This window comes from Oncorhynchus masou, chromosome 12, assembly GCF_036934945.1.
Source record: "Oncorhynchus masou masou isolate Uvic2021 chromosome 12, UVic_Omas_1.1, whole genome shotgun sequence".
NCBI lineage: Eukaryota > Metazoa > Chordata > Actinopteri > Salmoniformes > Salmonidae > Oncorhynchus > Oncorhynchus masou.
Genome location: NC_088223.1, coordinates 96099239 through 96122813, shown reverse-complemented (window position 1 = coordinate 96122813; position 23575 = coordinate 96099239). Strand labels below are relative to the sequence as shown.

Below are 23575 nucleotides of genomic sequence, written 5' to 3'. Positions count from 1 at the left end.
TAAGGGCTTTATTGGCATGGGGAAACGTGTTAACATTGCCAAAGCAAGTGAGGTAGATAATATAAAAAAGTGAAATAAACAATAAAAATTAACAGTAAACATTACACTCACAGAAATTTCAAAAGAATAAAGACATTTCAAACATAAATATGGGTTGTATTTACAATGGTGTTTGTTCTTCACTGGTTGCCCTTTTCTTGTGACAACAGGTCACAAATCTTGCTGTGGTGATGGCACACTGGTATTTCAACCAGTAGATATGGGAGTTTATTAAAATTGGGTTTGTTTTCAAATTCTTTGTGGATCTGTGTAATCTGAGGGAAATATGTCTCTCTAATATGGTCATACATTGGGCAGGAGGTTAGGAAGTGCAGCTCAGTTTCCACCTCATTTTGTGGGCAGTGAGCACATAGCCTGTCTTCTCTTGAGAGCCATGTCTGCCTACGGCGGCCTTTCTCAATAGCAAGGCTATGCTCACTGAGTCTGTACATAGTCAAAGCTTCCCTTAATTTTGGGTCAGTCACAGTGGTCAGGTATTCTGCCGCTGTGTACTCTCTGTTTAGGGCCAAATAGCATTCTAGTTTTCCCATTTTTTTTTTGTTAATTCTTTCCAATGTGTCAAGTAATTATCTTTTTTGTTTTCTCATGATTTGGTTGGGTCTAATTGGGCTGCTTTCCTGGGGCTCTGTAGGGTGTGTTTGTGTTTGTGAACAGAGCCCCAGGACCAGCTTGCTTAGGGGGCTCTTTTCCAGGTTCATCTCTCTGTAGGTGATGACTTTGTTATGGAAGGTTTGGGAATCGCTTCCTTTTAGGTGATTGAGTAATTGAACAGCTCTTTTCTGGATTTTGACAATTAGTGGGTATCGGCTTAATTCTGCTCTGCATGCATTATTTGGTGTTCTACGTTGTACACGGAGGATATTTTTGCAGAATTCTGCGTGCAGAGTCTCAATTTGGTGTTTGTCCCATTTAGTGAAGTCTTGGTTGGTGAGCGGACCCCAGACATCACAACCATAAAGGGCAATGGGCTCTATGACTGATTCAAGTATTTTTAGCCAAATCCTAATTGGTATGTCGAATTTTATTTTCCTTTTGATGGCATAGAATGCCCTTCTTGCCTTGTCTTTTAGATTTGAGAAGCTGAGAGGTCAAATATATTGAATTTGTTATAGGACTGGGCAGTAGAGCGTATTTTATGATATCAAATCAAATCAAATTTATTTATATAGCCCTTCGTACATCAGCTGATATCTCAAAGTGCTGTACAGAAACCCAGCCTAAAACCCCAAACAGCAAGCAATGCAGGTGTAGAAGCACGGTGGCTAGGAAAAACTCCCTAGAAAAGCCAAAACCTAGGAAGAAACCTAGAGAGGAACCAGGCTATGTGGGGTGGCCAGTCCTCTTCTGGCTGTGCCGGGTAGAGATTATAACAGAACATGGCCAAGATGTTCAAGATATACAGGTATTGATGCAGTGACCGGTTTGGGTTTTACTTTACCTTCTATACCAGGATTTGAATGTTTGGTTTGTTAAATACGTTACTCTGTGTGTAACGACCATGTTTATAGTTTCCTTTTAGCTACTTCAGTAATCTCTCTCGGCTCTTTCTCTCCTTCCACACAGACCTAGCCACGCCCCCTGTCACTCAAGGAGCGCATTTGATGTTCCTCAACCAAGAGACACTTGTGTTCAGTCTGCATGGTCAATGCAGCACATGCAACAAATCAAATCAAATTTTATTTGTCACATACACATGGTTAGCAGATGTTAATGCGAGTGTAGCGAAATGCTTGTGCTTCCAGTTCTGACAATGATGACAACGATGCTGTTTTCACTTTGCTTCTTAATATAAATCCACTAGCGTTCTATAATGACACTATTAGCTTATTTTTTACATCTGCAAACAGCAAGTTTGTCTTTTCTTCGCAAGTTGCCCTAAATCTTGTGAGATGCTAATTGTTAGCCTCTAATGCTAATAGCTAGCTAGCTAATACATGTACTGATTAAGAGCAAACGTAGATAGCTAATACTGCCTGATAATACCAGTGATGTAGACCTAAATCAGCATGTTGTTTGTGCAACAGTATCTTCTAAATCAGAGGAATTTGCAAAGCAAGAATATGTTAGCTACATGAAGTAGCTAAGAGAACATGCAATGTAGTCAAAGATTATAAGGTCCCCTAGGAAACACTTATCAACACTTTAGTTTCTACCCTGTCACAATAACTCCTCCCTGGCATTTTCATTTGTTGTTATGTCAAACAATGTATTCAATGTGCCCACTAATTATATTCTAACTATCGAATTAGAATAGTCATTATATTTCCATGATTCCAACAGTTTTGCTCGAATTCGCAAGTCAAATCGCAACATTTAGTTAGAAATAAGTCCTAGGTTATTTATATCGTGGAAATGAAATACTGAGCAGTAGTGTAAAGTACTTCAGTAAAAATACTTTCAAGTACTACTTCATTCTTTTGGTTGGTATCTGTACTTTAATTTACATGGTTTTTTTTGACTACTTTTACTTTACTACATTCCTAAGGAAAATAATGTACTTTCTACTCCATACATTCTCTCTGACAAACAGAGGTACTCGTTAGATTTTGACACACTTATCAAGAGAACATCCCTAGTCATCCCTACTGCCTCTGATCTGGAGGACTCACTAAACAGAGAACATCCCTGGTCATCCCTACTGCCTCTGATCTGGAGGACTCACTAAACAGAGAACATCCCTGGTCATCCCTACTGCCTCAGATCTGGAGGACTCACTAAACAGAGAACATCCCTGGTCATCCCTACTGCCTCTGATTTGGAGGACTCACTAAACACAAATCCTTTGTTTGTAAATTATGTCTAAATGTTGGAGTGTTCCCCTGGTTATCCATAAATAAAGAAAAAAGAAAATGGCGCCATCTAGTTTACTTAATATAAGGAATTTGAAATTATTTATAATTTTACTTTTGATACTTAAGTACATTTAAAACCAAATACTTTTTAGACTTTTACTCAAGTAGTATTTTACTGGGTGACTTTCACTTTTACTTTTTTTTTTTTTACTTTTATTTTACCTTTATTTTACTAGGCAAGTCAGTTAAGAACAAATTCTTATTTTCAATGACGGCCTAGGAACAGTGGGTTAACTGCCTGTTCAGGGGCAGAACGACAGATTTGTACCTTGTCAGCTGGGGGATTCGAACTTGCAACCTTTTGGTTACTAGTCCAACGCTCTAACTAGGCAACCCTGCCACCCCAGAGGCATTGTCTTTTCACGTGTCTACTTTTACTCAAGTATGACAACTGCCTACTTTTTCCACCACTGGCAATTGAGTGCAGGAAATGGTCAAATATCTGGAATTAGTTTTGGTTGAAGTTGAACAGTATAAACCAATCAAAATGGAGAAAGACACTGAAGTCACTTAGAATGTTGCCACCCTAGGGCCACTGACTACTCATAAAGCACCCTAGGGCCACTCACTACTCATAAAGCACCCTAGGGCCACTCACTACTCATAAAGCACCCTAGGGCCACTCACTACTCATAAAGCACCCTAGGGCCACTCACTACTCATAAAGCACCCTAGGGCCACTCACTACTCATAAAGCACCCTAGGGCCACTCACTACTCATAAAGCACCCTAGGGCCACTCACTACTCATAAAGCACCCTAGGGCCACTCATAAAGCACCCTAGGGCCACTCACTACTCATAAAGCACCCTAGGGCCACTCACTACTCATAAAGCACCCTAGGGCCACTCACTACTCATAAAGCACCCTAGGGCCTCTCACTACTCATAAAGCACCCTAGGGCCACTCACTACTCATAAAGCACCCTAGGGCTACTCACTACTCATAAAGCACCCTATGTCCACTCACTACTCATAAAGCACCCTAGGGCCACTCACTACTCATAAAACACCCTAGGGCCACTCACTACTCATAAAGCACCCTAGGGCCTCTCACTACTCATAAAGCACCCTAGGGCCACTCACTACTCATAAAGCACCCTAGGGCCACTCACTACTCATAAAGCACCCTAGGGCCACTCACTACTCATAAAGCACCCTAGGGCCACTCACTAGGGCCACTCACTACTCATAAAACTCATAAAGCACCCTAGGGCCACTCACTACTCATAAAGCACCCTAGGGCCACTCACTACTCATAAAGCACCCTAGGGCCACTCACTACTCATAAAGCACCCTAGGGCCTCTCACTACTCATAAAGCACCCTAGGGCCACTCACTACTCATAAAGCACCCTAGGGCTACTCACTACTCATAAAGCACCCTATGTCCACTCACTACTCATAAAGCACCCTAGGGCCACTCACTACTCATAAAACACCCTAGGGCCACTCACTACTCATAAAGCACCCTAGGGCCTCTCACTACTCATAAAGCACCCTAGGGCCACTCACTACTCATAAAGCACCCTAGGGCCACTCACTACTCATAAAGCACCCTAGGGCCACTCACTACTCATAAAGCACCCTAGGGCCACTCACTACTCATAAAGCACCCTAGGTCCACTCATAAAGCACCCTAGGGCCACTCACTACTCATAAAGCACCCTAGGGCCTCTCATGTAGAACTTATAGAATTAAAAAAACAAAGAAATACTGTCATACCGTCCAATTTATTATTATTTTTTATTTTTTAAATACTGTGATATAATATTTTGGCCATAACGCCCGGCCCTAATTTGTTGTTGCCTAATAGTTTTTTGTTAGATTTCCACAATACTTTCCTTCCATCTATAGCATTTGTTATAGGGGGGCGCCGACAGAGATGGCCGCCTCGCTTCGCGTTCCTAGGAAACTATGCAGTTTTTTGTTTTTTTTACGTGTTATTTCTTACATTAGTACCCCAAGTCATCTTAGGTTTCATTACATACAGTCGAGAAGAACTACTGTATATAAGATCAGCGTCAACTTACCATCAGTACGACCAAGAATATGTTTTTCGCGACGCGGATCCTGTGTTCTGCCTTACAAACAGGACAACGGAATGGATCGCATTCAGCGACCAAAAAAAACGACTCAGAAAAAGAGGGAAACGAGGCGGTCTTCTGGTCAGACTCCGGAGACGGGCACACCGTGCACCACTCCCTAGCATTCTTCTTGCCAATGTCCAGTCTCTTGACAACAAGGTTGATGAAATCCGAGCAAGGGTAGCATTCCAGAGGGACATCAGAGACTGTAACGTTCTGTGCTTCACGGAAACATGGCTCACTGGAGAGACGCTATCCGAAGCGGTGCAGCCAACGGGTTTCTCCACGCATCGCGCCGACAGAAACAAACACCTTTCTGGTAAGAAGAGGGGTGGGGGTGTATGCCTTATGGCTAACGAGGCGTGCTGTGATCACAGAAACATACAGGAACTCAAATCCTTCTGTTCACCTGATTTAGAATTCCTCACAATCAAATGTAGACCGCATTACCTACCAAGAGAATTCTCTTTGATTATAATCACAGCCGTATATATCCCCCCCAAGCAGACACATCGATGGCTCTGAACGAACTTTATTTAACTCTTTGCAAACTGGAAACCATTTATCCGGAGGCTGCATTCATTGTTGTTGGGGATTTTAACAAGGCTAATCTGAAAACAAGACTCCCTAAATTTTATCAGCATATCGATTGCGCAACCAGGGGTGGAAAAACCTTGGATCACTGCTACTCTAACTTCCGCGACGCATATAAGGCCCTGCCCCGCCCCCCTTTCGGAAAAGCTGACCACGACTCAATTTTACTGATACCTGCCTATAGACAGAAACTAAAACAAGAATCTCCCACACTGAGGTCTGTCCAACGCTGGTCCGACCAAGCTGACTCCACACTCCAAGACTGCTTCCATCACGTGGACTGGGACATGTTTTGTATTGCGTCAGATAACAACATTGACGAATACGCTGATTCGGTGTGCGAGTTCATTAGAACGTGCGTTGAAGATGTCGTTCCCATAGCAACGATTAAAACATTCCCTAACCAGAAACCGTGGATTGATGGCAGCATTCGTGTGAAACTGAAAGCGCGAACCACTGCTTTCAATCAGGGCAAGGTGTCTGGTAACATGACCGAGTACAAACAGTGCAGCTATTCCCTCCGCAAGGCTATCAAACAAGCTAAGCGTCAGTACAGAGACAAAGTAAAATCCCAATTCAACGGCTCAGACACAAGAGGCATGTGGCAGGGTCTACAGTCAATCACGGACTACAGTAAGAAATCCAGCCCAGTCACGGACCAGGTTGTCTTGCTCCCAGGCAGACTAAATAACTTTTTTGCCCGCTTTGAGGACAATACAGTGCCACTGACACGGCCTGCAACGGAAACATGCGGTCTCTCCTTCACTGCAGCCGAGGTGAGTAAAACATTTAAACGTGTTAACCCTCGCAAGGCTGCAGGCCCAGACGGCATCCCCAGCCGCGCCCTCAGAGCATGCGCAGACCAGCTGGCTGGTGTGTTTACGGACATATTCAATCAATCCCTATACCAGTCTGCTGTTCCCACATGCTTCAAGAGGGCCACCATTGTTCCTGTTCCCAAGAAAGCTAAGGTAACTGAGCTAAACGACTACCTAGAGACTAGTCAAGGACCATATCACCTCCACCCTACCTGACACCCTAGACCCACTCCAATTTGTTTACCGCCCAAATAGGTCCACAGACGATGCAATCTCAACCACACTGCACACTGCCCTAACCCATCTGGACAAGAGGAATACCTATGTGAGAATGCTGTTCATCGACTACAGCTCGGCATTCAACACCATAGTACCCTCCAAGCTCGTCATCAAGCTCGAGACCCTGGGTCTCGACCCCGCCCTGTGCAACTGGGTACTGGACTTCCTGACGGGCCGCCCCCAGGTGGTGAGGGTAGGTAACAACATCTCCTCCCCGCTGATCCTCAACACTGGGGCCCCACAAGGGTGTGTTCTGAGCCCTCTCCTGTACTCCCTGTTCACCCACGACTGCGTGGCCACGCACGCCTCCAACTCAATCATCAAGTTTGCGGACGACACAACAGTGGTAGGCTTGATTACCAACAACGATGAGACGGCCTACAGGGAGGAGGTGAGGGCCCTCGGAGTGTGGTGTCAGGAAAATAACCTCACACTCAACGTCAACAAAACTAAGGAGATGATTGTGGACTTCAGGAAACAGCAGAGGGAACACCCCCCTATCCACATCGATGGAACAGTAGTGGAGAGAGTAGCAAGTTTTAAGTTCCTCGGCATACACATCACAGACAACTGAATTGGTCCACCCACACAGACAGCATCGTGAAGAAGGCGCAGCAGCGCCTCTTCAACCTCAGGAGGCTGAAGAAATTCGGCTTGTCACCAAAAGCACTCACAAACTTCTACAGATGCACAATCGAAAGCATCCTGGCGGGTTGTATCACCGCCTGGTACGGCAACTGCTCCGCCCTCAACCGTAAGGCTCTCCAGAGGGTAGTGAGGTCTGCACAACGCATCACCGGGGGCAAACTACCTGCCCTCCAGGACACCTACACCACCCGATGTTACAGGAAGGCCATAAAGATCATCAAGGACATCAACCACCCGAGCCACTGCCTGTTCTCCCCGCTATCATCCAGAAGGCGAGGTCAGTACAGGTGCATCAAAGCTGGGACCGAGAGACTGAAAAACAGCTTCTATCTCAAGGCCATCAGACTGTTATACAGCCACCACTAACATTGAGTGGCTGCTGCCAACACACTGACTCAACTCCAGCCACTTTAATAATGGGAATTGATGTAAATATATCACTAGCCACTTTAAACAATGCTACCTAATATAATGTTTACATACCCTACATTATTCATCTCATATGTATACGTATATACTGTACTCTATATCATCTACTGCATCTTTATGTAATACATGTATCACTAGCCACTTTAACTATGCCACTTTGTTTACATACTCATCTCATATGTATATACTGTACTCGATACCATCTACTGTATCTTGCCTATGCTGCTCTGTACCATCACTCATTCATATATCCTTATGTACATATTCTTTATCCCCTTACACTGTGTATAAGACAATAAGTTTAGGAATCGTTAGTTAGATTACTTGTTGGTTATTACTGCATTGTCGGAACTAGAAGCACAAGCATTTCGCTACACTCGCATTAACATCTGCTAACCATGTGTATGTGACCAAATAAAATTTGATTTGATTTGATTTATTTCTCAGTTCATTTGATTTTGATGCCTCATGATTGAGTATTGCTCTGTTCATGTCGACTGTGATTTTGCTGTAGTCTGATAGGGGTGTCAGTGGGCTGACTGTGAACGCTCTGAGAGACTCTGGGTTGAGGTCAGTGATAAAGTAGTCGACAGTACTACTGCCAAGAGATGAGCTGTAGGTGTACCTTCCATAGGAGTCCCCTCGAAACCTACCATTGACTATGTACATACCCAGCGTGCGACAGAGCTGCAGGAGTTGTGACCCGTTTTTGTTGATTATGTTGTCATAGTTGTGCCTAGGGGGGAATATGGGGGAGGGAATGCTGTCACCTCCAGGCAGGTGTTTGTCCCCCTGTGTGCTGAGGGTGTCAGGTTCTGGCATTTAGGTCTCTCTCTCTCTCTCTCTCTCTCTACCCCTCTCTCTCTCAATCTCATATACATTTTATATGCACATTGAGGTACTTACATATTAAATTATGTCTTTGATAAAAGGTATTTGTGTTTCATAGTAATTCCATCAGCTCGGGGCTGCGATGTCGTATACCTGTGTGTGTGTGTGTGACTTGAATTAGACCCCCCCCTTCCCTGTACCCCTTTTCACTCTGTTGCTGAGGAGAGCAGAGAGAGAGAAAGCTCTTCTCCTTTTCCCCCCTCCTCCTCTCGTTCTCTTTGTGTGGATGATGCAAACATTTGGCAATAACAGTCAGAGAGGAGGGAGGGGAGGAGAGAGGTGGGAGGGGAGGAGAGAGGTGGGGTGGAGCGAGGTGGGAGGGGAGGACAAAGGTGGGGTGGAGCGAGGTGGAAGGGGGTGGGGTGGGGTGGAGTGAGGTGGGAGGGGAGGAGAGAGGTGGGAGGGGAGGACAGGTGGGGTGGAGCGAGGTGGGAGGGGAGGACAGAGGTGGGTGGAGCGAGGGTGGGAGGGGAGGACAAAGGTGGGGTGGAGCGAGGTGGAAGGGGGTGGGGTGGAGTGAGGTGGGAGGGGAGGGGAGGAGAGGGTGGCAGGGGAGATGGGAAGCGAGGAGAGAGGGAGAGGTGGAGGGGAGGTGGAGGAGGTGGGAGGAGACAGTGGGAGGTGGTGGAGGTGGGAGGAGGGAGACGAGTGGGAGGGGAGGAGGAGACGAGGTGGGAGGGGAGGAGGGAGACAGTGGGAGGGGAGGAGACAGTGGTAGGTAGTGGAGGTAGTGGGATTGAGACAGTGGGAGGTGGTGGAGGTAATGGGATTGAGACAGTGGGAGGTGGTGGAGGTAGTGGGATTGAGACAGTGGGAGGTAGTGGGATTGAGACAGTGGGAGGTAGTGGAATTGAGACCGTGGGAGGTAGTGGAATTGAGACAGTGGGAGGTAGTGGGATGGAGACAGTGGGAGGTAGTGGAGGTAGTGGGATTGAGGTAGTGGAGGTAGTGGGATTGAGACAGTGGGAGGTAGTGGAGGTAGTGATTGAGACAGTGGGAGGTAGTGGGATTTGAGACAGTGGGAGGTAGTGGAGGTAGTGGGATTGAGACAGTGGGAGGTAGTGGGAGAGACAGTGGGAGGTAGTGGGATTGAGACAGTGGGAGGTAGTGGAGGTAGTGGACAGTGGGAGGTAGTGGGGGTAGTGGGATTGAGACAGTGGTAGGTAGTGGAGGTAGTGGGATTGAGACAGTGGGAGGTAGTGGGATTGAGACAGTGGGAGGTAGTGGAGGTAGTGGGATTGAGACAGTGGGAGGTAGTGGAGGTAGTGGGATTGAGACAGTGGGAGGTAGTGGAATTGAGACCGTGGGAGTGGGGATTGAGACAGTGGGAGGTAGTGGAGGTAGTGGGATTGAGACAGTGGGAGGTAGTGGAGGTAGTGGGATTGAGACAGTGGGAGGTAGTGGAGGTAGTGGGATTGAGACAGTGGGAGGTAGTGGGATTAGTGGGAGTTGAGACCGTGGGAGGTAGTGGAATTGAGACAGTGGGAGGTAGTGGGGGTAGTGGGATTGAGACAGTGGGAGGTAGTGGGGGTAGTGGGATTGAGACAGTGGGAGGCAGTGGAGGTAGTGAGACAGTGGGAGGTAGTGGGAGTTAGTGGACAGTGAGACAGTGGGAGGTAGTGGGATTGAGACAGTGGGAGGTAGTGGAGGTATTGAGACCGTGGGAGGTGGTGGAGGTAGTGGGATTGAGACAGTGGGAGGTAGTGGAATTGAGACCGTGGGAGGTAGTGGAATTGAGACAGTGGGAGGTAGTGGGGGTAATTGAGACAGTGGGAGGTAGTGGAGGTAGTGGAATTGAGACCGTGGGAGGTGGTGGAGGTAATCTGTGGGATTGAGACAGTGGGAGGTAGTGGGTTGTGGAATTGAGATTTGTGAGAGGTAGTGGGATTGAGACAGTGGGAGGTAGTGGGTGGTGCCTGCGTGCGAGACCGTGGGAGATGGAGGTGGGGATGTTAGACAGTGGGTGAGGAGGGTGGGATTGAGACAGTGGAAGGTAGTGGGATTGAGACAGTGGGAGGTAATGGGATTGAGACCACCGGGAGGTAGTGGAATTGAGACCGTGGGAGGTAGTGGGGGTAGTGGGATTGAGACAGTGGTAGGTAGTGGAGGTAGTGGGATTGAGACAGTGGGGGGTAGTGGAGGTAGTGGGATGGAGACAGTGGAGGTAGTGGAGGTAGTGGGACTGAGACAGTGGGGGTTAGTGGAGGTAGTGGGATGGAGACAGTGGAGGTAGTGGAGGTAGTGGAATTGAGACAGTGGGAGGTAGTGGGATTGAGACAGTGGGAGGTGGTGGGATTGAGACAGGAGGTAGTGGGATTGAGACAGTGGGAGGTAGTGGAGGTAGTGGACATTGAGACCAGGGAGGTGGAGACAGGTAGGGGATTGGTTACTGGGAGGTACAGAGACAGTGGGAGGAAACAGACCAGGACAGGTTACTATAGACAGTGGGAGGTAGTGGAATTGAGACAGTGGGAGGTAGTGGAGGGAGTGGGATTGAGACAGTGGGAGGTCTCATAATCTGCTGTTTGTTGTAATTAACTGAGAAAGACCTTATTTGGCCTGTGGCATAGAGTCATTTGTGTGTGTGCGTGTGTGTGTGTGTGTGCGTGCGTGCCTGCGCAGACCAGGACGTGGTCCCTGGGCTGTTAAATGTGAGGAAGGGCAGCCAAATGGTTTGTTAATGTCTTCCATCTGCCACAAAGACACAACTCTCCTAATGAACACACACTGTGCTGCTATAGTAGGAGAAACCAAGACAGGTTACTATATACAGGGAGTGGAGACAGACCAGGACAGGTTACTATATACAGCGAGTGGAGACAGTCCAGGACAGGACAGGTTACTATATACAGCGAGTGGAGACAGACCAGGACAGGACAGGTTACTATATACAGCGAGTGGAGACAGACCAGGACAGGACAGGTTACTATATACAGGGAGTGGAGACAGACCAGGACAGGTTACTATATACAGGAAGTGGAGACAGACCAGGACAGGTTACTATATACAGCGAGTGGAGACAGACCAGGACAGGACAGGTTACTATATACAGCGAGTGGAGACAGACCAGGACAGGACAGGTTACTATATACAGCGAGTGGAGACAGACCAGGACAGGACAGGTTACTATATACAGGAAGTCGGGCTGTCCCAGAGAGTGGCGAGGTCATGCTGTCCCAGAGAGTGGCGAGGTCGGGCTGTCCCAGAGAGTGGCGTGGGACGGGCTGTCCCAGAGAGTGGCGAGGTCGGGCTGTCCCAGAGAGTGGCGAGGTCGGGCTGTCCCAGAGAGTGGCGAGGTCGGGCTGTCTCAGAGAGTGGCGAGGTCGGGCTGTCTCAGGAGAGGTCGAGGTCGCTGTCTCAGAGAGTGGCGAGGGACGGGCTGTCTCAGAGAGTGGCGAGGTCGGGCTGTCTCAGAGAGTGGCGAGGTCGGGCTGTCTCAGAGAGTGGCGAGGTCGGGCTGTCTACAGAGAGTGGCGAGGTCGGGCTGTCCCAGAGAGTGGCGAGGTCGGGCTGTCCCAGAGAGTGGCGAGGTCGGGGTTACTGTCCCAGAGAGTGGCGAGGTCGGGCTGTCTCAGAGAGTGGCGAGGTCGGGCTGTCTCAGAGAGTGGCGAGGTCGGGCTGTCTGACGTCTGACGAGTTCACACTTGCAGGGCGGAATTCATTTTAAATGGACCGCCCTTTGGCCGGAAATGTTTCACCTGTTCGTCCCATGACGATTGTGTTTTCTGCCTCTGGTAGCTTGTGGGTGCTTACTATATACAGGGAGTGGAGACAGACCAGGACAGGTTACTATATACAGGGAGTGGACAGCCAATTGCATTGCATGTCTACTTATATTAAATATATCATTATTAATAGATGCCTACTGTATTATAGCTAGCAAATTAATTAGCTAACTAAGGTTAGCCTGCCTAGCTAATCGTTTGGACCGACGACAGATATGGTTACTATATACAGGGGATTCCCCCAAGGGCAAGAGGCGAGGTAGGAGAGGGCCAGAGGCGAGGTTGGGCTGTCCCAGAGAGGGCCAGAGGCGAGGCTAGGAGAGGGCAAAAGGCGAGGGTAGGAGAGGGCAAAAGGGCGAGGGTAGGCGAGGGCAAAAGGCGAGGGTCCCAGGAGTGGCCAGGGCGAGGGTAGGAGAGTGGCGAGGCGAGGGTAGAGAGTGGCCAGAGGCGGGGTCCCAGGAGAGGGCCAGAGGCGGGGTCCCAGGAGAGGGCCAGAGGCGGGGGTCTCAGAGAGAGGCGAGGTCGGGAGTCCCAGGAGAGGGCGAGGCGGGCTGAGAGAGGCAAGCGAGGCGGGGTGTCCCAGAGAGTGGCGAGAGTCGGGCTGTCTGAGAGGGCAAACTGGCGGCGAGGGTTTCAGGACCGGGCCGGAAATGCGAGGGTAGGAGAGGGCAAAAGGTAGCGAGGGTGCTTTATATACAAACAGGCAAGGGTATAGAGGCATGTCGAGGGTAGGAGAGGGCCAGAGGCGAGGGTAGGAGATGCCAGAGGCGGGTAGGAGGGCTAGGCGAATGAGGAGAGGGCCAGAGGCGAGGCCTAGTAGGAGAGGGCCAGAGGCGAGGGTAGGAGAGGGCCAGAGGCGAGGGTAGGAGAGGGCCAGAGGCGAGGGTTGGAGAGGGCCAGAGGCGAGGGTAGGAGAGGGCAAGAGGCGAGGGTAGGAGAGGGCCAGAGGCGAGGGTAGGAGAGGGCAAGAGGCGAGGGTAGGAGAGGGGCCAGAGGCGAGGGGAGAGGGCCAGGAGAGGGGCAAAAGGCGAGGGTAGGAGAGGGCCAGAGGCGAGGGTAGGAGAGGGCAAGAGGCGAGGGTAGGAGAGGGCCAGAGGCGAGGGTAGGAGAGGGCCAGAGGCGAGGGTAGGAGAGGGCCAGAGGCGAGGGTAGGAGAGGGCCAGAGGCGAGGGTAGGAGAGGGCCAGAGGCGAGGGTAGGAGAGGGCCAGAGGCGAGGGTAGGAGAGGGCCAGAGGCGAGGGTAGGAGAGGGCCAGAGGCGAGGGTAGGAGAGGGCCAGAGGCGAGGGTAGGAGAGGGCCAGAGGCGAGGGTAGGAGAGGGCCAGAGGCGAGGGTAGGAGAGGGCAAAAGGCGAGGGTAGGAGAGGGCCAGAGGCGAGGGTAGGAGAGGGCCAGAGGCGAGGGTAGGAGAGGGCCAGAGGCGAGGGTAGGAGAGGGCCAGAGGCGAGGGTAGGAGGGGCCAGGGCGAGGCGAGGGTAGGAGAGGGTGTCTTTAATGAGTTTGAAACGCAGCCAGAATCTAGACTGATTTGTGTATTTTTTTCTCACTCCCCCCCACCTCCTCCCTGTCCCAGGTCGCGGTAAAGGTGATCGATAAGAGGAAGGCGAAGAAGGACTCTTACGTGACTAAGAACCTCCGTAGAGAAGGTCAAATCCAACAGATGATCAGACATCCTAACATCACCCAGCTTCTGGACATACTGGAGACTGAGAACAGGTACTATACTATACTGGTCCTGTCATTTGTTATCATCAGTTACTACCTGGTGATGGAGTTGTGTTCTGTTATCATCAGTTACTACCTGGTGATGGAGTTGTGTTTTGTTATCATCAGTTACTACCTGGTGATGGAGTTGTGTTCTGTTATCATCAGTTACTACCTGGTGATGGAGTTGTGTTCTGTTATCATCAGTTACTACCTGGTGATGGAGTTGTGTCCTGTCATTTGTTATCATCAGTTACTACCTGGTGATGGAGTTGTGTTCTGTTATCATCAGTTACTCCCTGGTGATGGAGTTGTGTTCTGTTATCATCAGTTACTACCTGGTGATGGAGTTGTGTTCTGTTATCATCAGTTACTACCTGGTGATGGAGTTGTGTTCTGTTATCATCAGTTACTACCTGGTGATGGAGTTGTGTTCTGTTATCATCAGTTACTACCTGGTGATGGAGTTGTGTTCTGTTATCATCAGTTACTACCTGGTGATGGAGTTGTGTTCTGTTATCATCAGTTACTACCTGGTGATGGAGTTGTGTTCTGTTATCATCGGTTACTACCTGGTGATGGAGTTGTGTCATCATTTGTTATCATCAGTTACTACCTGGTGATGGAGTTGTGTTTGTTATCATCAGTTACTACCTGGTGATGGAGTTGTGTTCTGTTATCATCAGTTACTACCTGGTGATGGAGTTGTGTTCTGTTATCATCAGTTACTACCTGGTGATGGAGTTGTGTTCTGTTATCATCAGTTACTACCTGGTGATGGAGTTGTGTTCTGTTATCATCAGTTACTACCTGGTGATGGAGTTGTGTCCTGTCATTTGTTATCATCAGTTACTACCTGGTGATGGAGTTGTGTTTTGTTATCATCAGTTACTACCTGGTGATGGAGTTGTGTTCTGTTATCATCAGTTACTACCTGGTGATGGAGTTGTGTTCTGTTATCATCAGTTACTACCTGGTGATGGAGTTGTGTCCTGGAGGAAACCTCATGAACCGGATCTACGATAAGAAGAAGCTGGACGAGAGAGAGACTCAGAAATACGTTCGGCAGCTGGTGATGGCTGTGGAACATCTACACAGAGCTGGAGTGGTGCACAGGTACACACACACACACACACACACACACACACACACACACACACACACACACACACGTAGACACACAGACACACACACAGGTAGACACACACACACACACACACACACACAGGTAGACACACACACACACACACACACAGGTAGACACACACACAGGTAGACACACACACACACAGGTAGACACACAGACACACACACACACACAGGTAGACACACACACACACACACACACACAGGTAGACACACACACACACACAGGTAGACACACACACACACACACAGGTAGACACACACACACACACACAGGTAGACACACACACACACACACACACACACACACACACACACACACACACACACACACACACACACACACAGGTAGACACACACACAGGTAGACACACACACACAGGAAGACACACACACACAGGAAGACACACACACACACAGGTAGAGGGAGACACACACACACACAGGTAGACGCACACACAGGTAGACGCACACACACACACACACAGGTAAACACACACTCACAGGTAGACACACACACACTCACAGGTAGACACACACACAGACATAGACACTCAGACAGGTAGACACACACACACACACACATGTAGACACACACAATGTCGGGAGGACAGTCTGAGTGATCAGACTATACTAATGTACTACTATACATTGACAGTCGGTCACAGTGTGTGTGTGGTCAAATCAAATGTATTTATAAAGCCCTTCGTACATCAGCTGATATCTCAAAGTGCTGTACAGAAACCCAGCCTAAAACCCCAAACAGCAAGCAATGCAGGTGTAGAAGCACGGTGGCTAGGATAAACTCCCTAGAAAGGCCAGAACCTAGGAAGAAACCTAGAGAGGAACCAGGCTATGTGGGGTGGCCAGTCCTCTTCTGGCTGTGCCGGGTGGAGATTATAACAGAACATGGCCAAGATGTTCAGGTGGACTGGGGACAGCAAGGAGTCATCATGTCAAGTAGTCCTGGGGCATGGTCCTAGGGCCGCGGTTCAGTTGAAACTGGAGCAGCAGCACGGCCAGGTGGACTGGGGACAGCAAGGAGTCATCATGTCAGGTAGTCCTGGGGCATGGTCCTAGGGCTCAGGTCCTCCGAGAGAGAGAAGGAGAGAATTAGAGAACGCACACTTAGATTCACACAGGACACCGAATTGGACAGGAGAAGTACTCCAGATATAACAAACTGACCCTAGCCCCCCGACACATAAACTACTGCAGCATAAATACTGGAGGCTGAGACAGGAGGGGTCAGGAGACACTGTGGACCCATCCAAGGACACCCCCAGACAGGGCCAAACAGGAAGGATATAACCCCACCCACTTTGCCAAAGCACAGCCCCCACACCACTGGAGGGATATCTTCAACCACCAACTTACCATCCTGAGACAAGGCTGAGTATAGCCCACAAAGATCTCCGCCTCGGCACAACCCAAGGGGGGGCGCCAACCCAGACAGGAAGACCACGTCAGTGACTCAACCCACTCAGGTGACGCACCCCTTCCAGGGACGGCATGAGAGAGCCCCAGTAAGCCAGTGACCCAGCCCCTGTAATAGGGTTAGAGGCAGAGAATCCCAGTGGAAAGAGGGGAACCGGCCAGGCAGAGACAGCAAGGGTGGTTCGTTGCTCCAGAGCCTTTCCGTTCACCTTCCCACTCCTGGGCCACACTACACTCAATCATATGACCCACTGAAGAGATGAGTCTTCAGTAAAGACTTAAAGGTTGAGACCGAGTTTGCGTCTCTGACATGGGTAGGCAGACCATTCCATAAAAATGGAGCTCTATAGGAGAAAGCCCTGCCTCCAGCTGTTTGCTTAGAAATTCTAGGGACAATTAGGAGGCCTGAGTCTTGTGACCGTAGCGTACGTGTAGGTATGTACGGCAGGACCAAATCAGAGAGCTAGGTAGGAGCAAGCCCATGTAATGCTTTGTAGGTTAGCAGTAAAACCTTGAAATCAGCCCTTGCTTTGACAGGAAGCCAGTGTAGGGACGCTAGCACTGGAGTAATATGATCAAATGTTTTGGTTCTAGTCAGGATTCTAGCAGCCGTGTTTAGCACTAACTGAAGTTTATTTAGTGCTTTATCCGGGTAGCCGGAAAGTAGAGCATTGCAGTAGTCTAACCGAGAAGTAACAAAAGCATGGATACATTTTTGGACAGAAATGTTCAGATTTTTGCCATGTTACGTAGATGGAAAAAAGCTGTCCTTGAAATGGTCTTGATATGTTTTTCAAAAGAGAGATCAGGGTCCAGAGTAACGCCGAGGTCCTTCACAGTTTTATTTGAGACGACTGTACAACCATCAAGATTAATTGTCAGATTCAACAGAAGATCTCTTTGTTTCTTGGGACCTAGAACAATCATCCCTGTTTTGTCCGAGATTAAAAGTAGAAAGTTTCCAGCCATCCACTTCCTTATGTCTGAAACACATGCTTCCAGCGAGGTTAATTTTGGGGCTTGTTTCATGTTTCATTGAAATGTACAGCTGTGTGTCATCCGCATAGCAGTGAAAGTTAACATTATGTTTTCGAATGACATCCCCAAGATGTAAAATATATAGTGAAAACAATAGTGGTCCTAAAACGGAACCTTGAGGAACACCGAAATTTACAGTTGATTTGTCAGAGGACAAACCGTTCACAGGGACAAACTGATATCTTTCCAACAGATAAGATCTAAACCAGGCCAGAACTTGTGTGGTCACAGTGTGTGTGTGGTCACTGTGTGTGTGTAGTCACAGTGTGTGTGTAGTCACAGTGTGTGTGTGGTCACAGTGTGTGTGTGTGGTCACTGTGTGTGTGTGGTCACTGTGTGTGTGTGGTCACTGTGTGTGTGTGGTCACTGTGTGTGTGTGGTCACAGTGTGTGTGTGGTCACAGTGTGTGTGTGGTCACAGTGTGTGTGTGGTCACAGTGTGTGTGTGGTCACTGTGCTGAAAAGGTTGACCTCTGTGTTCTCTGTTGACCTCTGTGTGTCTGTCTCACAGGGACCTGAAAATTGAAAACCTGCTGTTGGATGAACATGAACACATCAAGCTCATAGGTACAACTGTTTAATTAACCAACCATGCTCTGTGTCTGTGTTAACCAACCCTGCCCTGTCTCTGTTAACCAACCCTGCCCTGTCTGTGTTAACCAACCCTGCTCTGTCTGTGTTAACCAACCCTGCGCTGTCTCTGTTAACCAACCCTGCTCTGTCTCTGTTAACCAACCCCGCTCTGTCTGTGTTAACCGACCCTGCTCTGTCTCTGTGTCTGTGTTAACGAACCTTGCTCTGTCTCTGTGCTAACCAACCCTGCTCTGTCTCTGTGTGTGTTAACCAACCCTGCTCTGTATGTCTGTGTTAACCAACCCTGCTCTGTCTCTGTCTGTGTTAACCAACCCTGCTCTGTCTCTGTGTGTCTGTGTTAACCAACCCTGCTCTGTCTCTGTCTGTGTTAACCAACCCTGCTCTGTCTCTGTGTATGTGTTAACCAACCCTGCTCTGTCTCTGTGTTAACCAACCCTGCTCTGTCTCTGTGTTAACCAACCCTGCTCTGTGTCTGTGTTAACCAACCCTGCTCTGTGTCTGTGTTAACCAACCCTGCTCTGTCTCTCTGTTAAGCAACCCTGCTCTGTCTCTGTGTGTCTGTGTTAACAAACCCTGCTCTGTCTCTCTGTTAAGCAACCCTGCTCTGTCTCTGTGTGTCTGTGTTAACCAACCCTGCTCTGTCTCTCTGTTAAGCAACCCTGCTCTGTCTCTGTGTGTCTGTGTTAACCAACCCTGCTCTGTCTCTGTCTGTGTTAACCAACCCTGCTCTGTCTCTGTGTGTCTGTGTTAACCAACCCTGCTCTGTCTCTGTGTATGTGTTAACCAACCCTGCTCTGTCTCTGTGTCTGGGTTAACCAACCCTGCTCTGTCTCTGTGTTAACCAACCCTGCTCTGTCTCTGTGTGTCTGTGTTAACAAACCCTGCTCTGTCTCTGTGTCTGTGTTAACCAACCCTGCTCTGTCTCTGTGTATGTGTTAACCAACCCTGCTCTGTGTCTGTGTTAACCAACCCTGCTCTGTCTCTCTGTTAACCAACCCTGCTCTGTGTCTGTGTTAACCAACCCTGCTCTGTGTCTGTGTTAACCAACCCTGCTCTGTGTCTGTGTTAACCAACCCTGCTCTGTCTGTGTTAACCAACCCTGCTCTGTCTCTGTGTTAACCAACCCTGCTCTGTCTCTGTGTTAACCAACCCTCCTCTGTCTATGTCTCTCTGTTACCCAAACCTGCTCTGTCTCTGTGTTAACCAACCTTGCACTGTCTATGTGTCTGTGTTAACCAACCCTCCTCTGTCTCTGTCTCTCTTAACCAACCCTGCTCTGTCTCTGTGTCTGTGTTAACCAACCCTGCTCTGTCTCTGTGTTAACCAACCCTGCTCTGTCTCTGTGTCTGTGTTAACCAACCTTGCTCTGTCTCTGTCTCTCTGCTAACCAACCTTGCTCTGTCTCTGTCTCTCTGTTAACCAACCTTGCTCTGTCTCTGTCTCTCTGCTAACCAACCCTGCTCTGATCAACAAATATGCATCGGCTTTTAGACCGCTGCTCCACTCTATGAAAATACCCTCAAATATCAGGTGACGTTCAGTACTGTCACCTCAAATGACACATTTGATCAAATCTGAAAAGGCTGAATTATAGAGCTGAAATTAAACGTTTTAGCTTCATTGTCCAAATAAATACCAAGGGGAGTGTACATTATAACGCATGTATTTAAGCGGTGAAGGCCCGAGGGGGTGTGGTATATAGCCAATATACCGCGGCTGAGGGCTGTTCTAATGCACAACACGGACTGTCTGGACACAGCCCTTCGCCGTGGTTACCAACATCATTACAGCAGCCGTGCCTTATTGTTATTATAAACTGGTTACCAACATCATTACAGCAGCCGTGCCTTATTGTTATTATAAACTGGTTACCAACATCATTACAGCAGCCGTGCCTTATTGTTACTATAAACTGGTTACCAACATCATTACAGCAGCCGTGCCTTATTGTTATTATAAACTGGTTACCAACATCATTACAGCAGCCGTGCCTTATTGTTATTATAAACTGGTTACCAACATCATGGTTACAACATCATTACAGCAGTGCCTTATTGTTATTATAAACTGGTTACCAACATCATTACAGCAGCCGTGCCTTATTGTTATTATAAACTGGTTACCAACATCATTACAGCAGCCGTGCCTTATTGTTATTATAAACTGGTTACCAACATCATTACAGCAGCCGTGCCTTATTGTTATTATAAACTGGTTACCAACATCATTACAGCAGCCGTGCCTTATTGTTATTATAAACTGGTTACCAACATCATTACAGCAGCCGTGCCTTATTGTTATTATAAACTGGTTACCAACATCATTACAGCAGCCGTGCCTTATTGTTATTATAAACTGGTTACCAACATCATTACAGCAGCCGTGCCTTATTGTTATTATAAACTGGTTACCAACATCATTACAGCAGCCGTGCCTTATTGTTATTATAAACTGGTTACCAACATCATTACAGCAGCCGTGCCTTATTGTTATTATAAACTGGTTACCAACATCATTACAGCAGCCGTGCCTTATTGTTATTATAAACTGGTTACCAACATCATTACAGCAGCCGTGCCTTACATCATTACATCATTACAGCAACCGTGCCTTATTGTTATTATAAACTGGTTACCAACATCATTACAGCAGCCGTGCCTTATTGTTATTATAAACTGGTTACCAACATCATTACAGCAGCCGTGCCTTATTGCTGTTATAAACTGGTTACCAACATCATTACAGCAGCCGTGCCTTATTGTTATTATAAACTGGTTACCAACATCATTACAGCAGCCGTGCCTTATTGTTATTATAAACTGGTTACCAACATCATTACAGCAGCCGTGCCTTATTGTTATTATAAACTGGTTACCAACATCATTACAGCAGCCGTGCCTTATTGCTGTTATAAACTGGTTACCAACATCATTACAGCAGCCGTGCATTATTGTTATTATAAACTGGTTACCAACATCATTACAGCAGCCGTGCCTTATTGTTATTATAAACTGGTTACCAACATCATTACAGCAGCCGTGCCTTATTGTTATTATAAACTGGTTACCAACATCATTACAGCAGCCGTGCATTATTGTTACTATAAACTGGTTACCAACATCATTACAGCAGCCGTGCCTTATTGTTATTATAAACTGGTTACCAACATCATTACAGCAGCCGTGCCTTATTGTTATTATAAACTGGTTACCAACATCATTACAGCAGCCGTGCCTTATTGTTATTATAAACTGGTTACCAACATCATTACAGCAGCCGTGCCTTATTGTTATTATAAACTGGTTACCAACATCATTACAGCAGCCGTGCCTTATTGTTATTATAAACTGGTTACCAACATCATTACAGCAGCCGTGCCTTATTGTTACTATAAACTGGTTACCAACATCATTACAGCAGCCGTGCCTTATTGTTATTATAAACTGGTTACCAACATCATTACAGCAGCCGTGCCTTATTGTTATTATAAACTGGTTACCAACATCATTACAGCAGCCGTGCCTTATTGTTATTATAAACTGGTTACCAACATCATTACAGCAGCCGTGCCTTATTGTTATTATAAACTGGTTACCAACATCATTACAGCAGCCGTGCCTTATTGTTATTATAAACTGGTTACCAACATGATTACAGCAGCCGTGCCTTATTGTTATTATAAACTGGTTACCAACATCATTACAGCAGCCGTGCCTTATTGTTATTATAAACTGGTTACCAACATCATTACAGCAGCCGTGCCTTATTGTTATTATAAACTGGTTACCAACATCATTACAGCAGCCGTGCCTTATTGTTACTATAAACTGGTTACCAACATCATTACAGCAGCCGTGCCTTATTGTTATTATAAACTGGTTACCAACATCATTACAGCAGCCGTGCCTTATTGTTATTATAAACTGGTTACCAACATCATTACAGCAGCCGTGCCTTATTGTTACTATAAACTGGTTACCAACATCATTACAGCAGCCGTGCCTTATTGTTATTATAAACTGGTTACCAACATCATTACAGCAGCCGTGCCTTATTGTTATTATAAACTGGTTACCAACATCATTACAGCAACCGTGCCTTATTGTTATTATAAACTGGTTACCAACATCATTACAGCAGCCGTGCCTTATTGTTATTATAAACTGGTTACCAACATCATTACAGCAGCCGTGCCTTATTGCTGTTATAAACTGGTTACCAACATCATTACAGCAGCCGTGCCTTATTGTTATTATAAACTGGTTACCAACATCATTACAGCAGCCGTGCCTTATTGTTATTATAAACTGGTTACCAACATCATTACAGCAGCCGTGCCTTATTGTTATTATAAACTGGTTACCAACATCATTACAGCAGCCGTGCCTTATTGCTGTTATAAACTGGTTACCAACATCATTACAGCAGCCGTGCATTATTGTTATTATAAACTGGTTACCAACATCATTACAGCAGCCGTGCCTTATTGTTATTATAAACTGGTTACCAACATCATTACAGCAGCCGTGCCTTATTGTTATTATAAACTGGTTACCAACATCATTACAGCAGCCGTGCATTATTGTTACTATAAACTGGTTACCAACATCATTACAGCAGCCGTGCCTTATTGTTATTATAAACTGGTTACCAACATCATTACAGCAGCCGTGCCTTATTGTTATTATAAACTGGTTACCAACATCATTACAGCAGCCGTGCCTTATTGTTATTATAAACTGGTTACCAACATCATTACAGCAGCCGTGCCTTATTGTTATTATAAACTGGTTACCAACATCATTACAGCAGCCGTGCCTTATTGTTATTATAAACTGGTTACCAACATCATTACAGCAGCCGTGCCTTATTGTTATTATAAACTGGTTACCAACATCATTACAGCAGCCGTGCCTTATTGTTATTATAAACTGGTTACCAACATCATTACAGCAGCCGTGCCTTATTGTTACTATAAACTGGTTACCAACATCATTACAGCAGCCGTGCCTTATTGTTATTATAAACTGGTTACCAACATCATTACAGCAGCCGTGCCTTATTGTTATTATAAACTGGTTACCAACATCATTACAGCAGCCGTGCCTTATTGTTATTATAAACTGGTTACCAACATCATTACAGCAGCCGTGCCTTATTGTTATTATAAACTGGTTACCAACATCATTACAGCAGCCGTGCCTTATTGTTATTATAAACTGGTTACCAACATCATTACAGCAGCCGTGCCTTATTGTTATTATAAACTGGTTACCAAC

The 23575-nt window shown here is 47.1% G+C and overlaps 1 protein-coding gene across 1 annotated transcript in view; it reads left to right on the top strand.

The window, feature by feature from the left end:
* Positions 1–23575, top strand: part of LOC135549260 (hormonally up-regulated neu tumor-associated kinase homolog A-like) — a 53497-nt gene that overhangs the window by 15862 nt on the left and 14060 nt on the right. Inside the window, exons 2-4 of the mRNA XM_064979286.1 lie at positions 13952–14094; positions 15049–15198; positions 18214–18269. Coding sequence (XP_064835358.1) covers positions 13952–14094; positions 15049–15198; positions 18214–18269 — 349 coding nt within the window. The remainder of the gene's footprint in view (positions 1–13951; positions 14095–15048; positions 15199–18213; positions 18270–23575) is intronic.